Raw genomic sequence first — 20,051 nt, 5'->3', positions numbered from 1 at the left:
TACAGTCAAGGAGGGAAGGACTGTGTTTTATAGGGGTTAGACTACAGTCAAGGAGGGAACGGTTGTGGTTTATAGGGGTTACACTACAGTCAAGGAGTGAAGGGTTGTGTTTTATATGGGTTACACTACAGTCAAGGAGGGAAGGGTTGTGGTTTATAGGGGTTACACTACAGTCAAGGAGTGAAGGGTTGTGTTTTATATGGGTTACACTACAGTCAAGGAGGGAAGGGTTGTGGTTTATAGGGGTTAGATTACAGTCAAGGAGGGAAGGGTTGTGTTTTATAGGGGTTACACTACAGTCAAGGAGGGAAGGGTTGTGGTTTATAGGGGTTACACTACAGTCAAGGAGGGAAGGGTTGTGGTTTATAGGGGTTACACTACAGTCAAGGAGGGAAGGGTTGTGGTTTATAGGGGTTAGACTACAGTCAAGGAGGGAAGGACTGTGTTTTATAGGGGTTAGACTACAGTCAAGGAGGGAAGGACTGTGTTTTATAGGAGTTACACTACAGTCAAGGAGGGAAGGCCTGTGTTTTATATGGGTTACACTACAGTCAAGGAGGGAAGGACTGTGTTTTATAGGGGTTAGACTACAGTCAAGGAGGGAAGGACTGTGTTTTATAGGGGTTAGACTACAGTCAAGGAGGGAAGGACTGTGTTTTATAGGAGTTACACTACAGTCAAGGAGGGAAGGACTGTGTTTTATAGGGGTTACACTACAGTCAAGGAGGGAAGGACTGTGTTTTATAGGGGTTAGACTACAGTCAAGGAGGGAAGGACTGTGTTTTATAGGGGTTACACTACAGTCAAGGAGGGAAGGACTGTGTTTTATAGGGGTTAGACTACAGTCAAGGAGGGAAGGACTGTGTTTTATAGGGGTTACACTACAGTCAAGGAGGGAAGGACTGTGTTTTATAGGGGTTACACTACAGTCAAGGAGGAAGGACTGTGTTTTATAGGGGTTACACTACAGTCAAGGAGGGAACGGTTGTGGTTTATAGGGGTTACACTACAGTCAAGGAGTGAAGGGTTGTGTTTTATATGGGTTACACTACAGTCAAGGAGGGAAGGGTTGTGGTTTATAGGGGTTAGATTACAGTTGAGGAGGGAACGGTTGTGTTTTATAGGGGTTACACTACAGTCAAGGAGGGAAGGGTTGTGGTTTATAGGGGTTACACTACAGTCAAGGAGGGAAGGGTTGTAGTTTATAGGGGTTACACTACAGTCAAGGAGGGAAGGGTTGTGTTTTATAGGAGTTACACTACAGTCAAGGAGGGAAGGACTGTGTTTTATAGGGGTTACACTACAGTCAAGGAGGGAAGGGTTGTGGTTTATAGGGGTTACACTACAGTCAAGGAGGGAAGGACTGTGTTTTATAGGGGTTACACTAGAGTCAGTGTTTAGGAGTATGGACATAGCTGGGTCGTATCTGCTGAATCTCTCCCTTTTTCCTTTTGTGTGTTTCCTTTCTCTCACTTGTTCATCTTCACTCATTCATTCTCTCAGCCATTTAGAGTTTGGCACGGAAAGCGGACGCATTCTGTATCCAAGGCAACCTAAATTAGTCTCAGCAGGTATGTGGGTATTATTGCTAGAGGCAGAGAGAGGGAGAGAGAAAGCGTAAAAAAAGAAGGCTAAAGGATAGTCCAAGAGAGACAGGAGAGGAGAAGGAGATGGAGGAGCAAAGAAACTAGGGACAGAGGAAGAAAAGGAAAAGAAAAGTGCAAAGAGAGAGAAAGAAAGTTCCAGTAAGGAGAGGAAGACCAATACAAAGAGAAGAGATAGAAAAGGAAAAAGAAGGATAAGAGTAATGAAAGAAGTTAAAGCCGTGGGTTGAAGAGTGATGAGATAGAGAGATGGTAAGGAAGGAAGGGTGGAAGACAGGATGGGGTGAATGAGAAATTGAAGAGAAGAGATGATAGGGATGGAGGGGAATGGCATGCAGGTTATTGCCTTCCGTGAAGAATGACGCTGGTAAGCTTTTTAATGTGTGTACTGTGTTCCCAAGGAAAACCAGTGAGCCATAGCAGCACAGACAGAGCTAACCACATTACTGCTCAGCGACCAGATAAGATTACCTGCTGCTGGTTGAAACACACACTTTTATATGTACATGTATATGTTTGCATGTACATGCTCTCACACACGCAAAGAGACAGAGGCCTGTAGCCTAGCGGTTAAGAGCTTTGGGACAGAAACCGAAAGGTCGCTGGTTCGAATCCCGAGCCGACTAGAGGAAACATCTGTCGATGTTCCCTTGAGCAAGGCACTTAACCCTAATTGCTCTGGATGCTGACTAGAGAACAGAAGGGGCTCTTAGAATACAGCTGGGCTGTGGGTGAGATGATGCAACACACACGCAGTGTTTTACACTGCTTATATAAGTGTGTTAGACAGACAGACAGTGAAGGTGTTGATTGGAGAGTGTGTGCGTAGCCTAGCGTACTAAAAACATGCATGTTGTTCTGTCACCATTCCTGCCTCAGGACAATCTATTCCCCTATATGATAGTACACGCAGGCTGTACTATACATGATGGGGAAGCAATAATATTTTAGATGAGAAGGAAAAGAAAGGCAGGAAGAGAGAGGAAGAGGGGGATACTGAAAGAAGATTTTATTTCATACCTTTGTTTATTCTCCCTTTCTTCTGACATAATCTTGTAATGTGGTAAAGTAGCATTAGTGTGGTTTAGTACATTGGTGAGATGAGAGGAGACAGAATTAGATGAGAGGGGAGCAGAGCAGTACTAGTGTTAGGACAGTGTGGAGTGCCTGATGTGACACAGTCGTTAAAGTTGAGGACTAGAGGTGCCCCTGCTGCTAGAACTCTTCACTCTGAGAGGAGCAATGAGGTCAGGAGAGAGGGAGAGAGCAGAGGAAAATAGGGGAGGAACTGGTAGAGGAGGCAGTACAGTATGTGTGTGTGGGGGGTAGAAAGAGGAGAGTATTGGAGTAAACTCTGTGAATATAAAAACAGCCCCATTTAAAATTATACTAGAGGTGTCTGTGCAAAAGTTGACATCAGCAGTTGTGGGTGCAGGGGTTTACATTGTATGGTGGGTATGTGTAGTACTGACTCCAAGGTGGGTAATGTAGTTTTAACAATGCTAAACTCCTCTCCTCAGTCTGTAAGATGTGTTGGTTTGTTTGTTTTGTAGTTCTGACTGATTTGACTGACCAGTACTTTAGTAGTAACAGTGTTGTTGTCTAACAGTGTGCACCTGTATCTCTCTTCCCTCCAGTCTGTAAGATGTGTTGGTTTGTTTGTTTTGTAGTTCTGACTGACTTGACTGACCAGTACTTTAGTAGTAACAGTGTTGTTGTCTAACAGTGTGCACCTGTATCTCTCTTCCCTCCAGTCTGTAAGATGTGTTGGTTTGTTTGTTTTGTAGTTCTGACTGATTTGACTGACCAGTACTTTAGTAGTAACAGTGTTGTTGTCTAACAGTGTGCACCTGTATCTCTCTTCCCTCCAGTCTGTAAGATGTGTTGGTTTGTTTGTTTTGTAGTTCTGACTGATTTGACTGACCAGTACTTTAGTAGTAACAGTGTTGTTGTCTAACAGTGTGCACCTGTATCTCTCTTCCCTCCAGTCTGTAAGATGTGTTGGTTTGTTTGTTTTGTAGTTCTGACTGATTTGACTGACCAGTACTTTAGTAGTAACAGTGTTGTTGTCTAACAGTGTGCACCTGTATCTCTCTTCCCTCCAGTCTGTACATTGCGCTGTCAGAAGTTCCTCATCTCTCGTGTTGGTGAAGACTGGATCTTCCTCATCCTTCTCGGTCTACTCATGGCTCTGGTCAGCTGGGTGGTTGACTTCGCTATCGCCATCTGTCTACAAGGTAAGGAGGAGGGAGTTGAAGGGAGGGAAGGTGAGGTAGAATGACGACTTTGGTCAGCTGTACACTCCGTTCCTTTGGCTGAATCTTTTCATCTGACATCTCTCCTGCATGCAGCTAAAGAAGACATGCCACACACCAGATAATCTCAGACACTGTGGTTTACTCACGTACATCCCTCCAACCAGGGTGTGTGTGTTCATAGTGAGCTGCAGTGCAGATTACTGTCCTCCTGAGCTGCATGCAGGTGTGTGTTTGTGTGTATGATTAGCTTAAATCTGGTTTAATGTCATCTTTGCGCCATGAAACTGTGTGTGCGCATGTGTGTGTGTACGATTAGCTTAAATGTGGTTTAGTTTCATTTTTGCAGCGTGAAACTGTGTTTGTGTGCTGGTAGCATGTATGCTGGGTGTTCAGAAGGTGTGTGGGTGTCAATGTGCTTTATCTTCAGTCAAACACACATTGCTGTGGTGTGTGTGTGTGTGTCAGATGGTAGACTGCATGTGGAGAAAGTAGAGAGGGGAGAAGAGTGAGTCATCTAGAAGCAAGCCGCCCATCCCCTATTTCTCCACACAGGCACATACACATTTTGATCTCTCCCTGTAATGAAGTCATTTTTAGGTGAAGAGTCCTGCGGGTTCTACTGTTGTCAGATATTTTGTCGCTGTACTCATGAGTAGGGTTGGGATTTGCCAGGAACCTCACGATACAATATTATCATGATACTTAGGTATTGCGATTCTCATGATTTATGTATGTTTTCACTATTTATATATTGGATGTACTTTTACTTTATGATTGACACCAAGTTGATATTGGACTGTGTGTGTCCACAGCACAGAAGTGGATGTACGGAGGCCTGGAGAGTAATGTGTTTCTCCAATACCTGGCCTGGGTCACGTACCCTGTGGTGCTCATCACCTTCTCAGCTGGCTTCACACAGATACTGGCCCCACAGGCCGTAGGTAAGACACACACACACACACACACACACACACACACACACACACACACACACACATACTGACTGCACCATAGCACCATAACCCCCTCTCCCCCTCTAGGTTCAGGTATCCCAGAGATGAAGACCATTCTGAGGGGTGTAGTGCTGAAAGAATACCTCACCTTTAAAACCTTTGTGGCCAAAGTGATCGGCCTCACCTGTGCCCTGGGCAGTGGCATGCCTCTGGGAAAGGAGGTAACAGACACACTCAGTACAAATGATTCTCACTACACACACACCTCTGACGCGTACACACACATACGCTGTTCTCACAGTCAGGCTTGTATGAGTGTGTCACATGTTACTGCCAGTACAGTACAGTCTGTTCAACTAGTTATGCAGACACACACTCCATTTGACAGCCAGCAGATGCAATCTGGCTTGAAGGCTCCTAAAATCAATCAATATATATGTGATTCATAGGACAAGGGGTTATCACAGTGAAACACAGAGACTGGCGCTGGCGTGGGGTTGTGGTGACACATGGACCAAGTATTTTAGGAAATCATTCATAAGACATTCTCTCTCCCTCTCTAGGGTCCGTTTGTTCACATTGCCAGTCTGTGTGCTGCACTCCTCAGCAAGTTCATGTCTCTGTTTGGTGGAATCTATGAGGTAAACCACAACTGGACAAGTACACACACACACACACAAGTTGCCACATTGTTATCAATATGATCTTTCAGAAGGAAACACCACGCAGAAATATGTTGAACCATTTATTACGAAATGAATAATGCAAGTCTTGTCGATATAGGCTCTGCTCCTTCAGGGTAGCTCAATGCCCAAGCAGTGTCAATATACACTGAACAAAAATATAAACGCAACATGTAAAGCGTTGGTTTCATGAGCTGAAATGAAATATCCCAGAAATGTTCCATACGCACAAAAAGCGTATTTCTCTCACATTTTGTGCACAAATTTGTTTACATCGCTATTAGTATGAATAAATGAAAAAGTATGCACTTACTACTGTCGTTCGCTCTAGGAAAGAGTTCTGCTAAATGTCTAAAATTGAGAAAAAAATATAAATGTATGCACTCACTACTATAAGCAGCTCTGGATAAGAGTTCTGCTAAATGACTCAAATGTAAATGTGTTAGTGAACATTTTTCCTTTGCCAAGATAATCAATCCACCTGACAGATGCTGATTAAACACCATCCTCATTACACAGGTGGACCTTGTGCTGGGGACAATAATAGGTTGTGATGGGGTGTGTTAACCGAGAGCACAGGCTCTGCTTGAAGCTAGCATAGGAACAAACAAAGTATATAGTAGTCACGAGACTAATCTGCTACATTTATCATCACATTTAAACCACAGTACCCCCACATTACATCTTATCACTATATATATCATCTACTGTAGCCACTGATCATGCAGTCAAACCAACTCCACTATGGTTGAGATGCCATAGTAATTCACTGAACAGGCTCATCTCTCCCTTAAGACAGAACTGTACTGTAGTTTAGCTATGTATTGAAAAGATTCCTTGTTTCTCTGAACTCCTAAATCAGGCCGATCGACATCTTTCTCTCCCTCTCCCTCCCTCTCACTCTACTCTCTCTGATGGGGGTAAAAGAAGCTGTGATAGCTCAGGAGGAGCTGTGAGAAACACACACTTCTGATTCTCCAATCTGTTTGTTCCTCTTCCTAATCGACTGCTCCTGTCTGCGTCGGCTTAAACCCAGGCCTGTTAGTGGGCTAGCTCAGAGGAAAGACTTGACTTGGCGAAGAAGAGAGAAACATGTCACACATTGCCAGTTTAGAGAATGTCTTCTGTCTTGACTGTCCCGAAGGAGCACATGTCCAGAATGCATATGTATTTCTTTGCTTACACACACACACACAGTACGTATATTTACACAAGTAACATACACATAATAAATATTTAAACTAGCATTTTATTTGCTAACTAATCAAAGACATCTCATGCGTAATCTCCCTAGCTATACTACAGGGAGCAATAAATACATGTAGTGATACATAAATTAAGAAAAGTTTTGAAAGCAAGGGAGAGGAGAGATGGAGGTAAAGACGGACAACCAGGCAAAAAGGAGTAGAGAGATAGAAAGTTGAAAGACTGTGTTTATTCCGCTTGGGCCTTAGGGGACAAAGGGAATGAGAGAGAGGGAATCTTTGATTCATCTCTCTGTACTCTGAAGATGAGAGTCCCTTGTTCCCTCTGTCAGTGTGTGTGTGTGAAGGGACGGGGGCAGGGGCAATGAAGAATCTTTGAAGCAAACCCCCAAGTCCCCTCAAGTGTGGAGAACTCCTTTGCTACATACCCCTGTCTGTCTGTCTGTCTGTCTGTCTGTCTGTCTGTCTGTCTGTCTGTCTGTCTGTCTGTCTGTCTGTCTGTCTGTCTGTCTGTCTGTCTGTCTGTCTGTCTGTCTGTCTCCCCTTAATCTTCTTGTCCTTCTCTCCCTCGGCTCCCTCTAGCCTCTTTCTCCTTCCCTCATCCTCTCTCTCTTTCTCCCTCCTCTCTGTGTTGTATCTGTACTGTATACGAATATGGTGCATGTTATGGCATACTAATGACAAGTGTGTGTGTGGTGGTGTTTAGTACACATTCACACTCACCTCTCTGTTTCACTAACATGCTGCATAAAGGAGCCAAGCCTCATAGGACACAAGGTAAAGCATGGCTGGAGATGAAGGGCAGAACATCAACCATAACTTCCTCCTCTCCAGAACTCCATATCCCATCTCTCTACCACCTATTTAAATGACATATCTGTAATCCATCTATAGTCCCATGCCATACTGTGTTTGCAGAACTTTTATTACATTCGACCATACCATGTGGTTGTTTGGGCAGTGGCATAGATCCAATCTCTGTGTGCCATCTACCAAAATAAAGCAATTCAATATTATCAAAACTGTTTTATGAAAGACGTGTTATATTTGCAGGAATGCTCTTCGCTATTTTGAGTGTTGAGAAAAGGAAACTATGATAGTTGAGAAACTATGAGAGCATGCTGCTTCGTTTTGGCACCAAAGCTTTAGTTTTTTGTGATTCCACACAAATTACTCTTCCATCAATGCATTTGTTCATTAAAATATTACCTACAAAGTGATCATGTTTAGGAATAAACACATTAGCACTCAAGCTAAAGTGGAGAAGGGTTCTTCATATTTACTGGTCGGAGTAAGTGTGACAGGCAAACAGAGGCAAACATTTTAACTCAGCATTTCCCAAACTCGGTCCTGGGAACCCCAAGTGATGCATGTTTTGGTGTTTGCCCTAGCACTACACAGCTGAACCAAAACATGCACCCCTTGGGGTCCCCAGGACTGAGTTTGGGGAAACGCTGAATTAATGAAATGTATTCATTTGAATCTTCAAGAATTGTACTTATTAGTGCCTCATGAGCTTAGTTCAGTCCTTGCATACATAGCTCTGTCCATGAATTTGAGAGTGGATACATTTCTTCAGCCCTATCCCTCAGCTTTTTACTGAAACGGGTGGGAGGAGGCTTTGTTATTGTTTCATGGTGAAATGCGTTACGGGTAAAAAAATATTTGAACTCTGCATTTCATCCACAACAGCTCTGACAAGGGAACGTTGGGCTATACTTGCTGCTGTGCATGCTAATTGCTAACAGGCATTAGTGAGAGCTGCCCTGGGGGAAGTCAGTGGGCTGACTTATTGATTTAAATCTAGTTTATATGGCTCTTTGTCCTGTTTATTATTTTGTAAATAATGTGGTAGCTTACTTTTGGCACTTATGTATTCCCCATTTTTACACATCAAAGAACTCCCCTTGGACAGAAAAACGTAACATCCTTGTATGCCTCCTTCCACACTGCTAGGTCTACATCCACCCGACAACGGCCTAGCCTACCTCATAGGGTGTGTGTGTCTGTAAATGTAAATATGCCTCTCCATATGTGTTTACAGAATGAGTCGAGGAACATTGAGATGTTGGCAGCTGCTTGTGCTGTGGGGGTCGGCTGCTGTTTCGCTGCCCCTATTGGAGGTGAGTGACACCAACATCCCACTAGACACAAACGTGTTGAATCAATGTTGTTTCAGTGTAATTTGTCAACGTATTCTGACAGGGAATCTATGCTGGATTTGAAAAAAGTCATCAACATAAACTGTTTTGAGGGTGGAATTTCAACATGATTGTCATCATGGTAACCACATTTCAGCATAGAGAAACCTTGTATAAAATGTGTTGAATTTGTACCTTTCAAAACAATGTCAGATCTTCGACGTTATATCCACTATCAGGAAAAAAAACAATAGGCTGGGCAGCACCTACTGTAGAATGTATCTATTTACAGCTACCCTTGGTCTCCCGTCCAGGGTTTTAACGTAGCCTAGCCCTTAGCTATGATAATTGTCACTGACTATTACCAATGTGCTATCCTGAGAATGATTCTTGAGAGATCTCCCCTTAAAAACTAAATAGATTCAATGTTGCTATCGAAGTCATTCCAAAGGATGGGTTTAACAGAGCAAATGAAATGTGACCATGCTATATCACTCTTATATCATCAATGATGCTATTTAGGCCTATATAAACGTATAGCATTTTGCAAAGTCATCAACAGCTAGTGTCTCAATTCAACCCAGGATTCAACAACAAATAGACTACATAGGCCTATGATTTCAATCTCTGGTTGATTTCAAATGTAATGAAATGTAGTGTTATTGAATAGTTAGGTTGTCAACTCAACCAAATATAAAAATGTTTTATTATTATATTTGTATTGTACTTTTTACCCCTTTTTCGGGATATCCTTCGCTGCAACTCCTACGGAGCTGTGAGGGGAACGGCACCTCACTACCTCCAGGCTCTGATCAGGCCCTACACCCAAACAAGGGCACTGCGTTCATCCACCTCTGGCCTGCTCGCCTCCCTACCACTGAGGAAGTACAGTTCCCGCTCAGCCCAGTCAAAACTGTTCGCTGCTCTGGCCCCCCAATGGTGGAACAAACTCCCTCACGACGCCAGGACAGCGGAGTCAATCACCACCTTCCGGAGACACCTGAAACCCCACCTCTTTAAGGAATACCTAGGATAGGATAAAGTAATCCTTCTCCCCCTCCCCCCCCCTTAAAAGACCTAGATGCACTATTGTAAAGTGGCTGTTCCACTGGATGTCATAAGGTGAAAGCACCAATTTGTAAGTCGCTCTGGATAAGAGCGTCTGCTAAATGACTTAAATGTAATGATGATGTAAATGTACCGACTCGGGAGAGGTGAAAGTCGAGAGCCATGCGTCCTTCAAAACATGACCCTGCCAAGCCGCACTGCTTCTTAACTCACTGCTCGCATAACCCGGAAGCCAGCCGCCCCAATGTGTTGGAGGAAACACCGTACAACTGGCGACCGAAGTCAGCATGCATGCGCCCGGCCCACCACAAGGAGTCGCTAGAGAGGGGGATAAGGACATCGACATCGCGGCCGGCAAAACCCTCCCCTAACCCGGACGACGCTGGGCCAATTGTGCACCGCCTCATTGGTCTCCCAGTTGCAGCCGGCTGCGACACAGCCTCGGATCGAACCCGGGTCTGCAGTGACGCCTCTAGCACTGCGGTGCTTTAGACCGCTGTGCCACTCGGGAGGCCCAAATATAAAAGTGTTGAAGGAGAGTTCCATCTGTGCCACTGACTTAGTCTGGCTTTAATTCCAGTTTGTCTACAAATCAACAATTGATATGTTGGATTCACATCTCCGTCTCAACCAAAAATCTACGTTAAAGAATAGGACTACATCAAACATGAATTTAAAGTGCATTTACATTTTGGTTTGATTTGATTTAGTGATAATTGAATTTCAACTCACTTTTGGCGGTCTTTTTGAGTTGGTAAATATATAGGTTGTGATCTCATTGATCAACCTCTCAACCAAATATTACGCAATTATTCACCTTGAAATTACGTAGTGTGCCCTGTGGGATAACACTCACTGACAGATACATTGCAAGGTTTGCTAGATTGCAAGGTTTGCTCTTCCCCGTTCACATAGTTACTTTGATCATGTTCCTGTGTGTTCCTGAGAAATGTATTAATGTATTAATGTATTAATGTGTGTGTGTTTTGTAGGTGTGCTGTTCAGTATTGAGGTAACATCTACGTTCTTTGCGGTGAGGAATTACTGGAGAGGGTTCTTCGCTGCTACCTTCAGTGCCTTCATCTTCAGAGTCCTGGCTGTGTGGAATAAAGACGAGGGTAAGACCGGTCTACATGTATACTGAATGAAGATATAAACGCAACATGTCAAATGTTTGTTTCATGAGCTGAAATAAAATATCCCAGAAATGTTCCATATTTACAAATAGCTTATTTCTCTCATATTTCGTGCACAAATTTGTTTACATCCCTGTTAGTGAGCATTTCTCCTTTGCCAAGATAATCCATCCACTTGACAGGTGTGGCATATCAAGAAGCTGATTAAATAGCATGATTATTACACAGGCACACCTTGTGCTGAGGACAATAAAAGGCCACTCTAAAATGTGCAGTTTTGCCACAGATGCCTCAAGTTTTTTCCGGGAGCGTGCAATTGGCGTGCTGACTGCAGGAATGTCCACCAGAGCTTTTGCCAGAGAAATTCATGTTCATTTCTCTACCATTAGCCTCCTCCAATGTCGTTTTAGAGAATTTGGTAGTACTGCCAACCGGCCTCACAACTCCAAACCACGTGTAACCACGCCAGCCCAGGACCTCCACATAGTCTAAGACCAGTCACCCGGACGTCTGATGAAACTGGGTTTGCACAACTGAAGAATTTCTTCACAAACTGTAGAAACTGCTCAGCTTCGATGGCCATTGGCACGCTAGAGAAGTGTCATGGTAATTCAAATTAATAATGATTAGAGACAAGGTCAATCCCCAATCAGGATATTACTTTTTTCAAAATGTATTAATTACATGAATTATTGCAGTAATGAAGCTGGTCGACGAACCACCAAGTAATATTAAACAAAACAGGTAAACATGTTAATTTCTCTCTCACAGAAGTGTGCTCTTTATTGATGAATCCCGGTTTCAACTGTACTGGGCAGATGGCAGAAAGCGAGTATGGCGTTGTGTGGGCGGGTGGTTTGCTGATGTTAACGTTGTGAACAGAGTGCCCCATGGTGGAGGTGGGGTTATGGTATTGGCAGGCAGGCATAAGCTATGGACAACGGACACAATTGCATTTAAATGATAGCACAGCGATACCGTGACGAGATCCTGAGGCCCATTGTCGTGCCACTCATCCGCCGCAATCACCTAAAGTTTCAGCATGATAATACACAGTCTGCATACTCACCAGACATGTCACCCATAGAGTATGTTTGGGATACTCTGGATCTACGTGTACGACAGCGTGTTCCAGTTCCCACCAATATCCAGCAACTTCACACAGCCATTGAAGAGGAGTAGAACAGGAAACAATCAACATCCTGATCAACTCTATGCATGGGAGATGTGTCGCGTAGCATGAGGAAAATGGTGGTCACACCAAATACTGACTGGTTTTCTGATCCACACTCCTACCTTTTTTTAAGGTATCTGTGACCAACAGATATGACTGTATTCCCAGTCATCTGAAATCCATAGATTAGGGGCTAATGAATTTATTTCAATTGACCGATTTCCCAATCTTTTTTATTTTTTTTTATTTGACCTAATCACTAATCACATTAAACAAATAGTAATCTTTCAGAAATGACTTTGTCAAAGCAACAGCATAACCAGGGCTTTACAATAAGGGGGGAAACGGAGGGGTTAAGTGGGTTCAAATCTTCCTAGAAGTCAGAGGTTGCACAGAGGAACATGTTCAAATCTTCCTAGAAGTCAGAGGGTGCACAGAGGAACATGTTCAAATCTTCCTAGAAGTCAGAGGTTGCACAGAGGAACATGTTCAAATCTTCCTAGAAGTCAGAGGTTGCACAGAGGAACATGTTCAAATCTTCCTAGAAGTCAGAGGGTGCACAGAGGAACATGTTCAAATCTTCCTAGAAGTCAGAGGGTGCACAGAGGAACATGTTCAAATCTTCCTAGAAGTCAGAGGGTGCACAGAGGGACATGTTCAAATCTTCCTAGATGTCAGAGGGTGCACAGAGGACCATGTTCAAATCTTCCTAGAAGTCAGAGGGTGCACAGAGGGACATGTTCAAATCTTCCTAGAAGTCAGAGGGTGCACAGAGGGACATGTTCAAATCTTCCTAGATGTCAGAGGGTGCACAGAGGACCATGTTCAAATCTTCCTAGAAGTCAGAGGGTGCACAGAGGGACATGTTCAAATCTTCCTAGAAGTCAGAGGGTGCACAGAGGAACATGTTCAAATCTTCCTAGAAGTCAGAGGGTGCACAGAGGAACATGTTCAAATCTTCCTAGAAGTCAGAGGGTGCACAGAGGAACATGTTCAAATCAGAGGGTGCACAGAGGAACATGTTCAAATCTTCCTAGAAGTAAGAGGGTGCACAGAGGAACATGTTCAAATCTTCCTAGAAGTCAGAGGGTGCACAGAGGAACATGTTCAAATCTTCCTAGAAGTCAGAGGGGGCACAGAGGAACATGTTCAAATCTTCCTAGAAGTCAGAGGGTGCACAGAGGAACATGTTAAAATCAGAGGTTGCACAGAGGAACATGTTCAAATCTTCCTAGAAGTCAGAGGGTGCACAGAGGAACATGTTCAAATCAGAGGTTGCACAGAGGAACATGTTCAAATCTTCCTAGATGTCAGAGGTTGCACAGAGGAACATGTTCAAATCTTCCTAGAAGTCAGAGGGTGCACAGAGGAACATGTTCAAATCTTCCTAGAAGTCAGAGGTTGCACAGAGGAACATGTTAAAATCTTCATAGAAGTCAGAGGTTGCACAGAGGAACATGTTAAAATCTTCATAGAAGTCAGAGGGTGCACAGAGGAACATGTTCAAATCTTCCTAGAAGTCAGAGGGTGCACAGAGGAACATGTTCAAATCTTCCTAGAAGTCAGAGGGTGCACAGAGGAACATGTTCAAATCTTCCTAGAAGTCAGAGGGGGCACAGAGGAACATGTTCAAATCTTCCTAGAAGTCAGAGGGTGCACAGAGGAACATGTTCAAATCAGAGGTTGCACAGAGGAACATGTTCAAATCTTCCTAGATGTCAGAGGTTGCACAGAGGAACATGTTAAAATCTTCATAGAAGTCAGAGGGTGCACAGAGGAACATGTTCAAATCTTCCTAGAAGTCAGAGGGTGCACAGAGGAACATGTTCAAATCTTCCTAGAAGTCAGAGGTTGCACAGAGGAACATGTTCAAATCTTCCTAGAAGTCAGAGGGTGCACAGAGGAACATGTTCAAATCTTCCTAGAAGTCAGAGGGTGCACAGAGGAACATGTTCAAATCTTCCTAGAAGTCAGAGGGTGCACAGAGGAACATGTTCAAATCTTCCTAGAAGTCAGAGGGTGCAAAGAGGAACATGTTCAAATCTTCCTAGACGTCAGAGGGTGCACAGAGGAACATGTTCAAATCTTCCTAGAAGTCAGAGGGTGCACAGAGGACCATGTTCAAATCTTCCTAGAAGTCAGAGGGTGCACAGAGGAACATGTTCAAATCTTCCTAGAAGTCAGAGGGTGCACAGAGGAACATGTTCAAATCTTCCTAGAAGTCAGAGGGTGCACAGAGGAACATGTTCAAATCTTCCTAGAAGTCAGAGGGTGCACAGAGAGACATGTTCAAATCTTCCTAGAAGTCAGAGGGTGCACAGAGGAACATGTTCAAATCAGAGGGTGCACAGAGGAACATGTTCAAATCAGAGGGTGCACAGAGGAACATGTTCAAATCAGAGGGTGCACAGAGGAACATGTTCAAATCAGAGGGTGCACAGAGGAACATGTTCAAATCAGAGGGTGCACAGAGGAACATGTTAAAATCAGAGGGTGCACAGATGAACATGTTCAAATCTTCCTAGAAGTAAGAGGGTGCACAGAGGAACATGTTCAAATCTTCCTAGAAGTCAGAGGGTGCACAGAGGAACATGTTCAAATCTTCCTAGAAGTCAGAGGGTGCACAGAGGAACATGTTAAAATCAGAGGGTGCACAGAGGAACATGTTAAAATCAGAGGGTGCACAGAGGAACATGTTAAAATGCAGTATTTTTGCACTTTAGCAAGTTTTATTCATATAAAGAAATCTGATTTATTTAACTAAGCAGGTCAGTTAAAAGGAAATTCTTATTTACAATGGCACCACTATCCATGTGGTCTATATTAAAGGGCTCCTCATTAAATATTAAAAGGCTTTTAAAAATCAGTATTGGTGCACAATTTCATTTCAAATATCAACGGGATGCAATAGGCAGTCATTTCGTGGAACAACCCATACTGTATACTGTATACTGTATACTGGCACATGCAATCATTGATATAAGGTCTGTACTATATATAGCCCCTTAAAAGCATTTTGATAATGATGAATCACTCTCTCTCCATCCCTCACTCCCTCCCTCCGTCCTACACAGAGACCATCACAGCTCTGTTTAAAACCCGTTTCCGTCTGGACTTCCCCTTTGACCTCCAGGAGCTCCCAGCCTTTGCTGTCATTGGGTGAGTCTCTGTTAGCCAGTGAGCCCTACATTGCCTCTGTTAGCCAGTGAGCCCTACATTGCCTCTGTTAGCCAGTGAGCGCTACGTTGCCTCTGTTAGCCAGTGAGCCCTACGTTGCCTCTGTTAGCCAGTGAGCCCTACGTTAGCTCTGTTAGACAGTGAGCCCTACATTGCCTCTGTTAGACAGTGAGCCCTACGTTGCCTCTGTTAGCCAGTGAGCCCTACGTTGCCTCTGTTAGCCAGTGAGCGCTACGTTGCCTCTGTTAGCCAGTGAGCCCTACGTTGCCTCTGTTAGCCAGTGAGCCCTATGTTTCCTCTGTTAGCCAGTGAGCCCTACGTTGCCTCTGTTAGCCAGTGAGCGCTACATTGCCTCTGTTAGCCAGTGAGCGCTACGTTGCCTCTGTTAGCCAGTGAGCGCTACGTTGTCTCTGTTAGCCAGTGAGCCCTACGTTGCCTCTGGTAGCCAGTGAGCCCTACATTGCCTCTGTCAGCCAGTGAGCCCTACGTTGCCTCTGTTAGCCAGTGAGCCCTATGTTTCCTCTGTTAGCCAGTGAGCCCTACGTTGCCTCTGTTAGCCAGTGAGCGCTACATTGCCTCTGTTAGCCAGTGAGCGCTACGTTGCCTCTGTTAGCCAGTGAGCGCTACGTTGCCTCTGTTAGCAGGTGAAAGCTGGTGTGAGTGTTCAGGAGGATAGCCTCCTGACGTTAGTCACCTAACATTGATTATTCAGCCAGCAAGGTGGTGCATTTAGGACATCTTATTTTAGCTTGCTGTTACCGTAGTAGCGTAGCCTCTGGGCTTACCACATAACTGAATTAGACCAGAGCCTCTTTCTCTCTCGTCTCTCTCTCTCTTTCTCCATCTCAGAAGAAAGAACAGCCATCTACTACTTAACTCTGCGTTTTCTCCCAAAGAGAAGAAAATCCCTAGTTTTTTCTCCTCTTTTCTCCTTTTTGTCTGGTGGATGTCCTCCCTCTCGTGATCTGAGCAGTGAAGCTTTAACTCATAATCTAACAAAACGCTCCCTCCGGAGAACAGCCGTCTTATTTCACGTTTAGAGAGAGAAAGAGTTAGTGTGTGTGTCTGTACGCAAGACCCTTTATGTGTGTAATTCAGTATCCTCTCCCTTGCCAATGCCTTGATGTCTTATGGGGAAAGTCGGTCAGTGTTTCAGTTAACTCGGACAGGGAGAGAGAGAGGGGGGAATTTGTCGTCTCTGCTACATGCTAGCTGGGGAAGACCTTTGTGTAGTAAACCCCTTCTAGCCAAACTTTCACTGGTACTCAGATGTGGTGTTCTGAGATATACATACGTGCACACGTGCACACACATACACACAAACCAGTGGAGGCTGCTGAGGGGAGGACGGCTCCCCTCAGCATGGCTGAGGCTGGAACGGAGAAAATGGAATGGCATCAAACCATGTATTTGATACCATTCCACAGATTCTGCTCCAGCCTTTACCACGAGCCTGTCCTCCCCAATTAACGTGCCACCAAGCTCCTGCGACACACACACACACACACACACACACACACACACACACACACACACACACACACACACATATACATACATACACACACACACACACACACACTTATACATACACACACACACACACGCACACACACGTTTCAGAGAATAGCTTTAAAACATGTAGAAATGATTCTCCCTCATCCATTCATCATTTATTCAGGAGTATTTGACAGAATTCATTATGCAGGAACATGAATTTATGAGCATTCATATACTTGGCTGTAGCTGAGGGGGAACTTTGGAAAGTACTTTTCAAAGGGCTTTGCTTGATTCTGGTGGCTGGAGAAACTGTCTCTTTTGCCTACTGACAGTTACACAAAGTGGACACATACTTGGTACTTACTTAAAACACAAACATATATACATGTAAACCTGTCCCTCTCTCTTTCTCCACCTACATTTTCTTAATTTTATCTCCCTGTCCCTCTTCTCTCCATTGCCCCCAATTCCCTCCCATTCCTCTCTCAACCCTCCCTCCTCTACCCTCCTCCTCTCTCCTCAGTATTGCCAGTGGTTTTGGCGGTGCATTGTTTGTCTACCTGAACAGACTGATAGTCCAGTTCATCAGAAAACAGAAGACCATCAACAAGTTCCTCATGAAGAAGTAAGTCATGATGTCATCAATGTCAGACAGAAGCCCCTACTGGGTCCCAGATAGTCCCTGTGTCCTAGTGTCCCACAAACACACTAGCGCACACATGCACGCACACACTAGCGCACAACTAGATAGATTACTCTGTGAAATCAGCTCTATTGATGCAGATCTCTCCACAGCAGAGAAAAATGAAGACATTCATCTTGACAAGTGTTTATTAATGAATGGTGTTTACTCATCTCCCTATCAGACTGATTAATTAACTATCCTCCGATCTCTAAATGAATGTAATGTTCTGTACATCACTCAGCCATGGGAAGGTTTTGGGGACAGTTTGGTTTTGAAGAGTAAACAGTAATGACTAAACACCCTTTTGCTTTCTCCTCCTCTCCCCCTCCTTCCCTCGTGCCTCTTCTCTCAGGCGTCTGCTGTATCCAGCCCTGGTCACTCTGCTGGTGTCTACGCTAACATTTCCCCCCGGCTTCGGACAGTTCATGGCAGGCAAGGTTAGTTCCACTCAGTTTTTTTACTTCTTTACATAGAGGCAGAGTCTACCTCCCACCCTCTCCTCTTTCTGTCTCTGTAATGAGAGGGTGTCAGACTCTTGGTCTATTTCTGCTACAATAAGCTGTTGATTCTGTTGCTCCCTAAAGTCTAGCTACAGCATCACACACAACTACACACCGTCTTCTAGACCCCCACTCAGCTTCACAAGCCTTAAGCCAAACCACTTCAAATTATATCATCACATCCATTGCCTAAAGTGAAACCGCTTTCCATAATGGTCTTCCTAATAAAATGGATGTGTTGTACCCAATTTCAAATCACCTCCTAGCACCTACCCCGTGGCACTTCATGTAGATTGGGATAGCACTAATGTAATCACTTCTCCTTTCCCTCTGAAAGGCTAGGATGAATTCTTGATGTGTTGCTTATACCTATCCAATCCTTTCAGATCTACTTAAATGCTTTGGGTTAGGAGCTAGGGACCAATATGGGATATATAAAAAATAAAAAATGCCTGTTGACTTTAGCCCTCTGTCTGTCTGTTATGTTGTCACTTCCTGTTTCCCCCATGCAGCTGACCCAGAAGGAGTCCCTGGTGACGTTGCTAGACAACCGGACATGGGCCAAGCAGGGCATAGCTGAGGGGTTTGACTACATCGGCAACTCCCAGGCCTGGAATCACCCCCAGGTCAATGTCTTTGTCACCCTCGTCCTCTTCATCGTAATGAAGGTAGGCACACCATCATCATCATCATCATCCACTTTGTTCTCATCTCTCCTTTTCTTTATAATCACCTATGATGTGTTTGATTCCCTGTTACTTTACTCCCTTCCACTACATGTGGCGTGTCTCAATAGTCTGAAGTAACGTTCTTGCTATTGACATGAAAGATGAAGGTAATACAGCAGGATCCTGTCCATTCATTTAAATGAAAGGAGAGGAGGCCGTTGTGGAGTATTGAGACCCAGCTCAGTGTTATATGAGGGTTAGGGTTTTGGAGTATTGAGACCCAGCCCAGTGTTATATGAGGGTTAGGGTTTTGGAGTATTGAGACCCAGCCCAGTGTTATATGAGGGTTAGGGTTTTGGAGTATTGAGACCCAGCCCAGTGTAATATGAGGGCAGGTGAAGCATCAGGTTATTACCTTGTTGGGATTTGATTAGGTTTTTATGTAACCTTTGTGTAGGTTCTAGCAGCTCAAATGAAATGTCCCCTTTTAAAAGAGAACCGCAGAACTGCTGTTTGGTAATCTTGTTCGCTCGCTGTGTTGTGTGTGTGTGTGAGAGAGACAATAGGCTGTGTAATGCAGTTAAAGTCCCTGGATAGAGAGAGAAACAAGAACCACAGAGGGATAGAGAGACAAAAGTGGGTGGATAAAAGTTATATAAGCATTAGATATTGAGTGTGATGATTCTGCTGTAATGGAAGATAAATACTCTATACACTTTCTCTTTCTCTCCTTCGCTCTCTCGCTCATCCTAGCTCACTTTCTTTTTTTGCCTTCTGTACTTTATCTCAAATAATCTGAAAAGAAAATGTCATTATACTTTTTGGAGACCAATCTACTCTACTCTTGTCACGCCCTTGGTTCTCTATGGTGTAGTAGGTCAGGGCATGACTAGGGGTGTTCTAGGTTATATGTTGGTGCTCTTGGTATGGTTCCCAATTAGAGGCAGCTGATGCAGCTGATATTCGTTGTCTCTAATTGAGGATCATACTTAAGGGTTCCCTGTTCCCACCTGCTTTGTGGGATATTGTTTTTGAGTTAGTGCATGTTGCACCTCAGTACTGCACGGTCGTTGTTTGTTTCCTGGCTTGTTTTAAGTTTCACTAAATATAAAGATGTGGAACTCCAATCACGCTGCGCCTTGGTCGGTCTCTCCACACGATTGTGACAACTCTAAATTACCCCTCTGATGGTACTGTTTCATCCTCCAACGTCACTCCCAACTTGGCCAGACCAGTTCCTCGGGGGGGGGGGGGGGACAGACAGACAGACTTTCTATGGATTGATTCTCTCTATGATAT

General features: G+C 44.1%; 1 protein-coding gene across 5 annotated transcripts in view; it reads left to right on the top strand.

Moving 5' to 3' along the window:
- The window catches only part of LOC115117173 (chloride channel protein 2-like), a 223,932-nt gene that overhangs the window by 119,922 nt on the left and 83,959 nt on the right, over window positions 1-20,051 (top strand). For all 5 annotated transcript variants that reach the window (XM_065024329.1, XM_065024332.1, XM_065024330.1 and 2 more), the window contains exons 3-12: window positions 3,710-3,841; window positions 4,675-4,803; window positions 4,903-5,036; window positions 5,379-5,456; window positions 8,748-8,826; window positions 10,905-11,030; window positions 15,297-15,381; window positions 17,423-17,524; window positions 17,937-18,021; window positions 18,597-18,752. In XM_065024329.1, the coding sequence (XP_064880401.1) occupies window positions 3,710-3,841; window positions 4,675-4,803; window positions 4,903-5,036; window positions 5,379-5,456; window positions 8,748-8,826; window positions 10,905-11,030; window positions 15,297-15,381; window positions 17,423-17,524; window positions 17,937-18,021; window positions 18,597-18,752 (1,106 nt within the window). The remainder of the gene's footprint in view (window positions 1-3,709; window positions 3,842-4,674; window positions 4,804-4,902; window positions 5,037-5,378; window positions 5,457-8,747; window positions 8,827-10,904; window positions 11,031-15,296; window positions 15,382-17,422; window positions 17,525-17,936; window positions 18,022-18,596; window positions 18,753-20,051) is intronic.

The sequence above is a fragment of the Oncorhynchus nerka genome, linkage group LG11 (genome assembly GCF_034236695.1).
Source record: "Oncorhynchus nerka isolate Pitt River linkage group LG11, Oner_Uvic_2.0, whole genome shotgun sequence".
Taxonomy (NCBI): domain Eukaryota; kingdom Metazoa; phylum Chordata; class Actinopteri; order Salmoniformes; family Salmonidae; genus Oncorhynchus; species Oncorhynchus nerka.
Note: the sequence above shows the minus strand (reverse complement) of the source record. Positions and strands in the feature narration are given on the sequence as shown.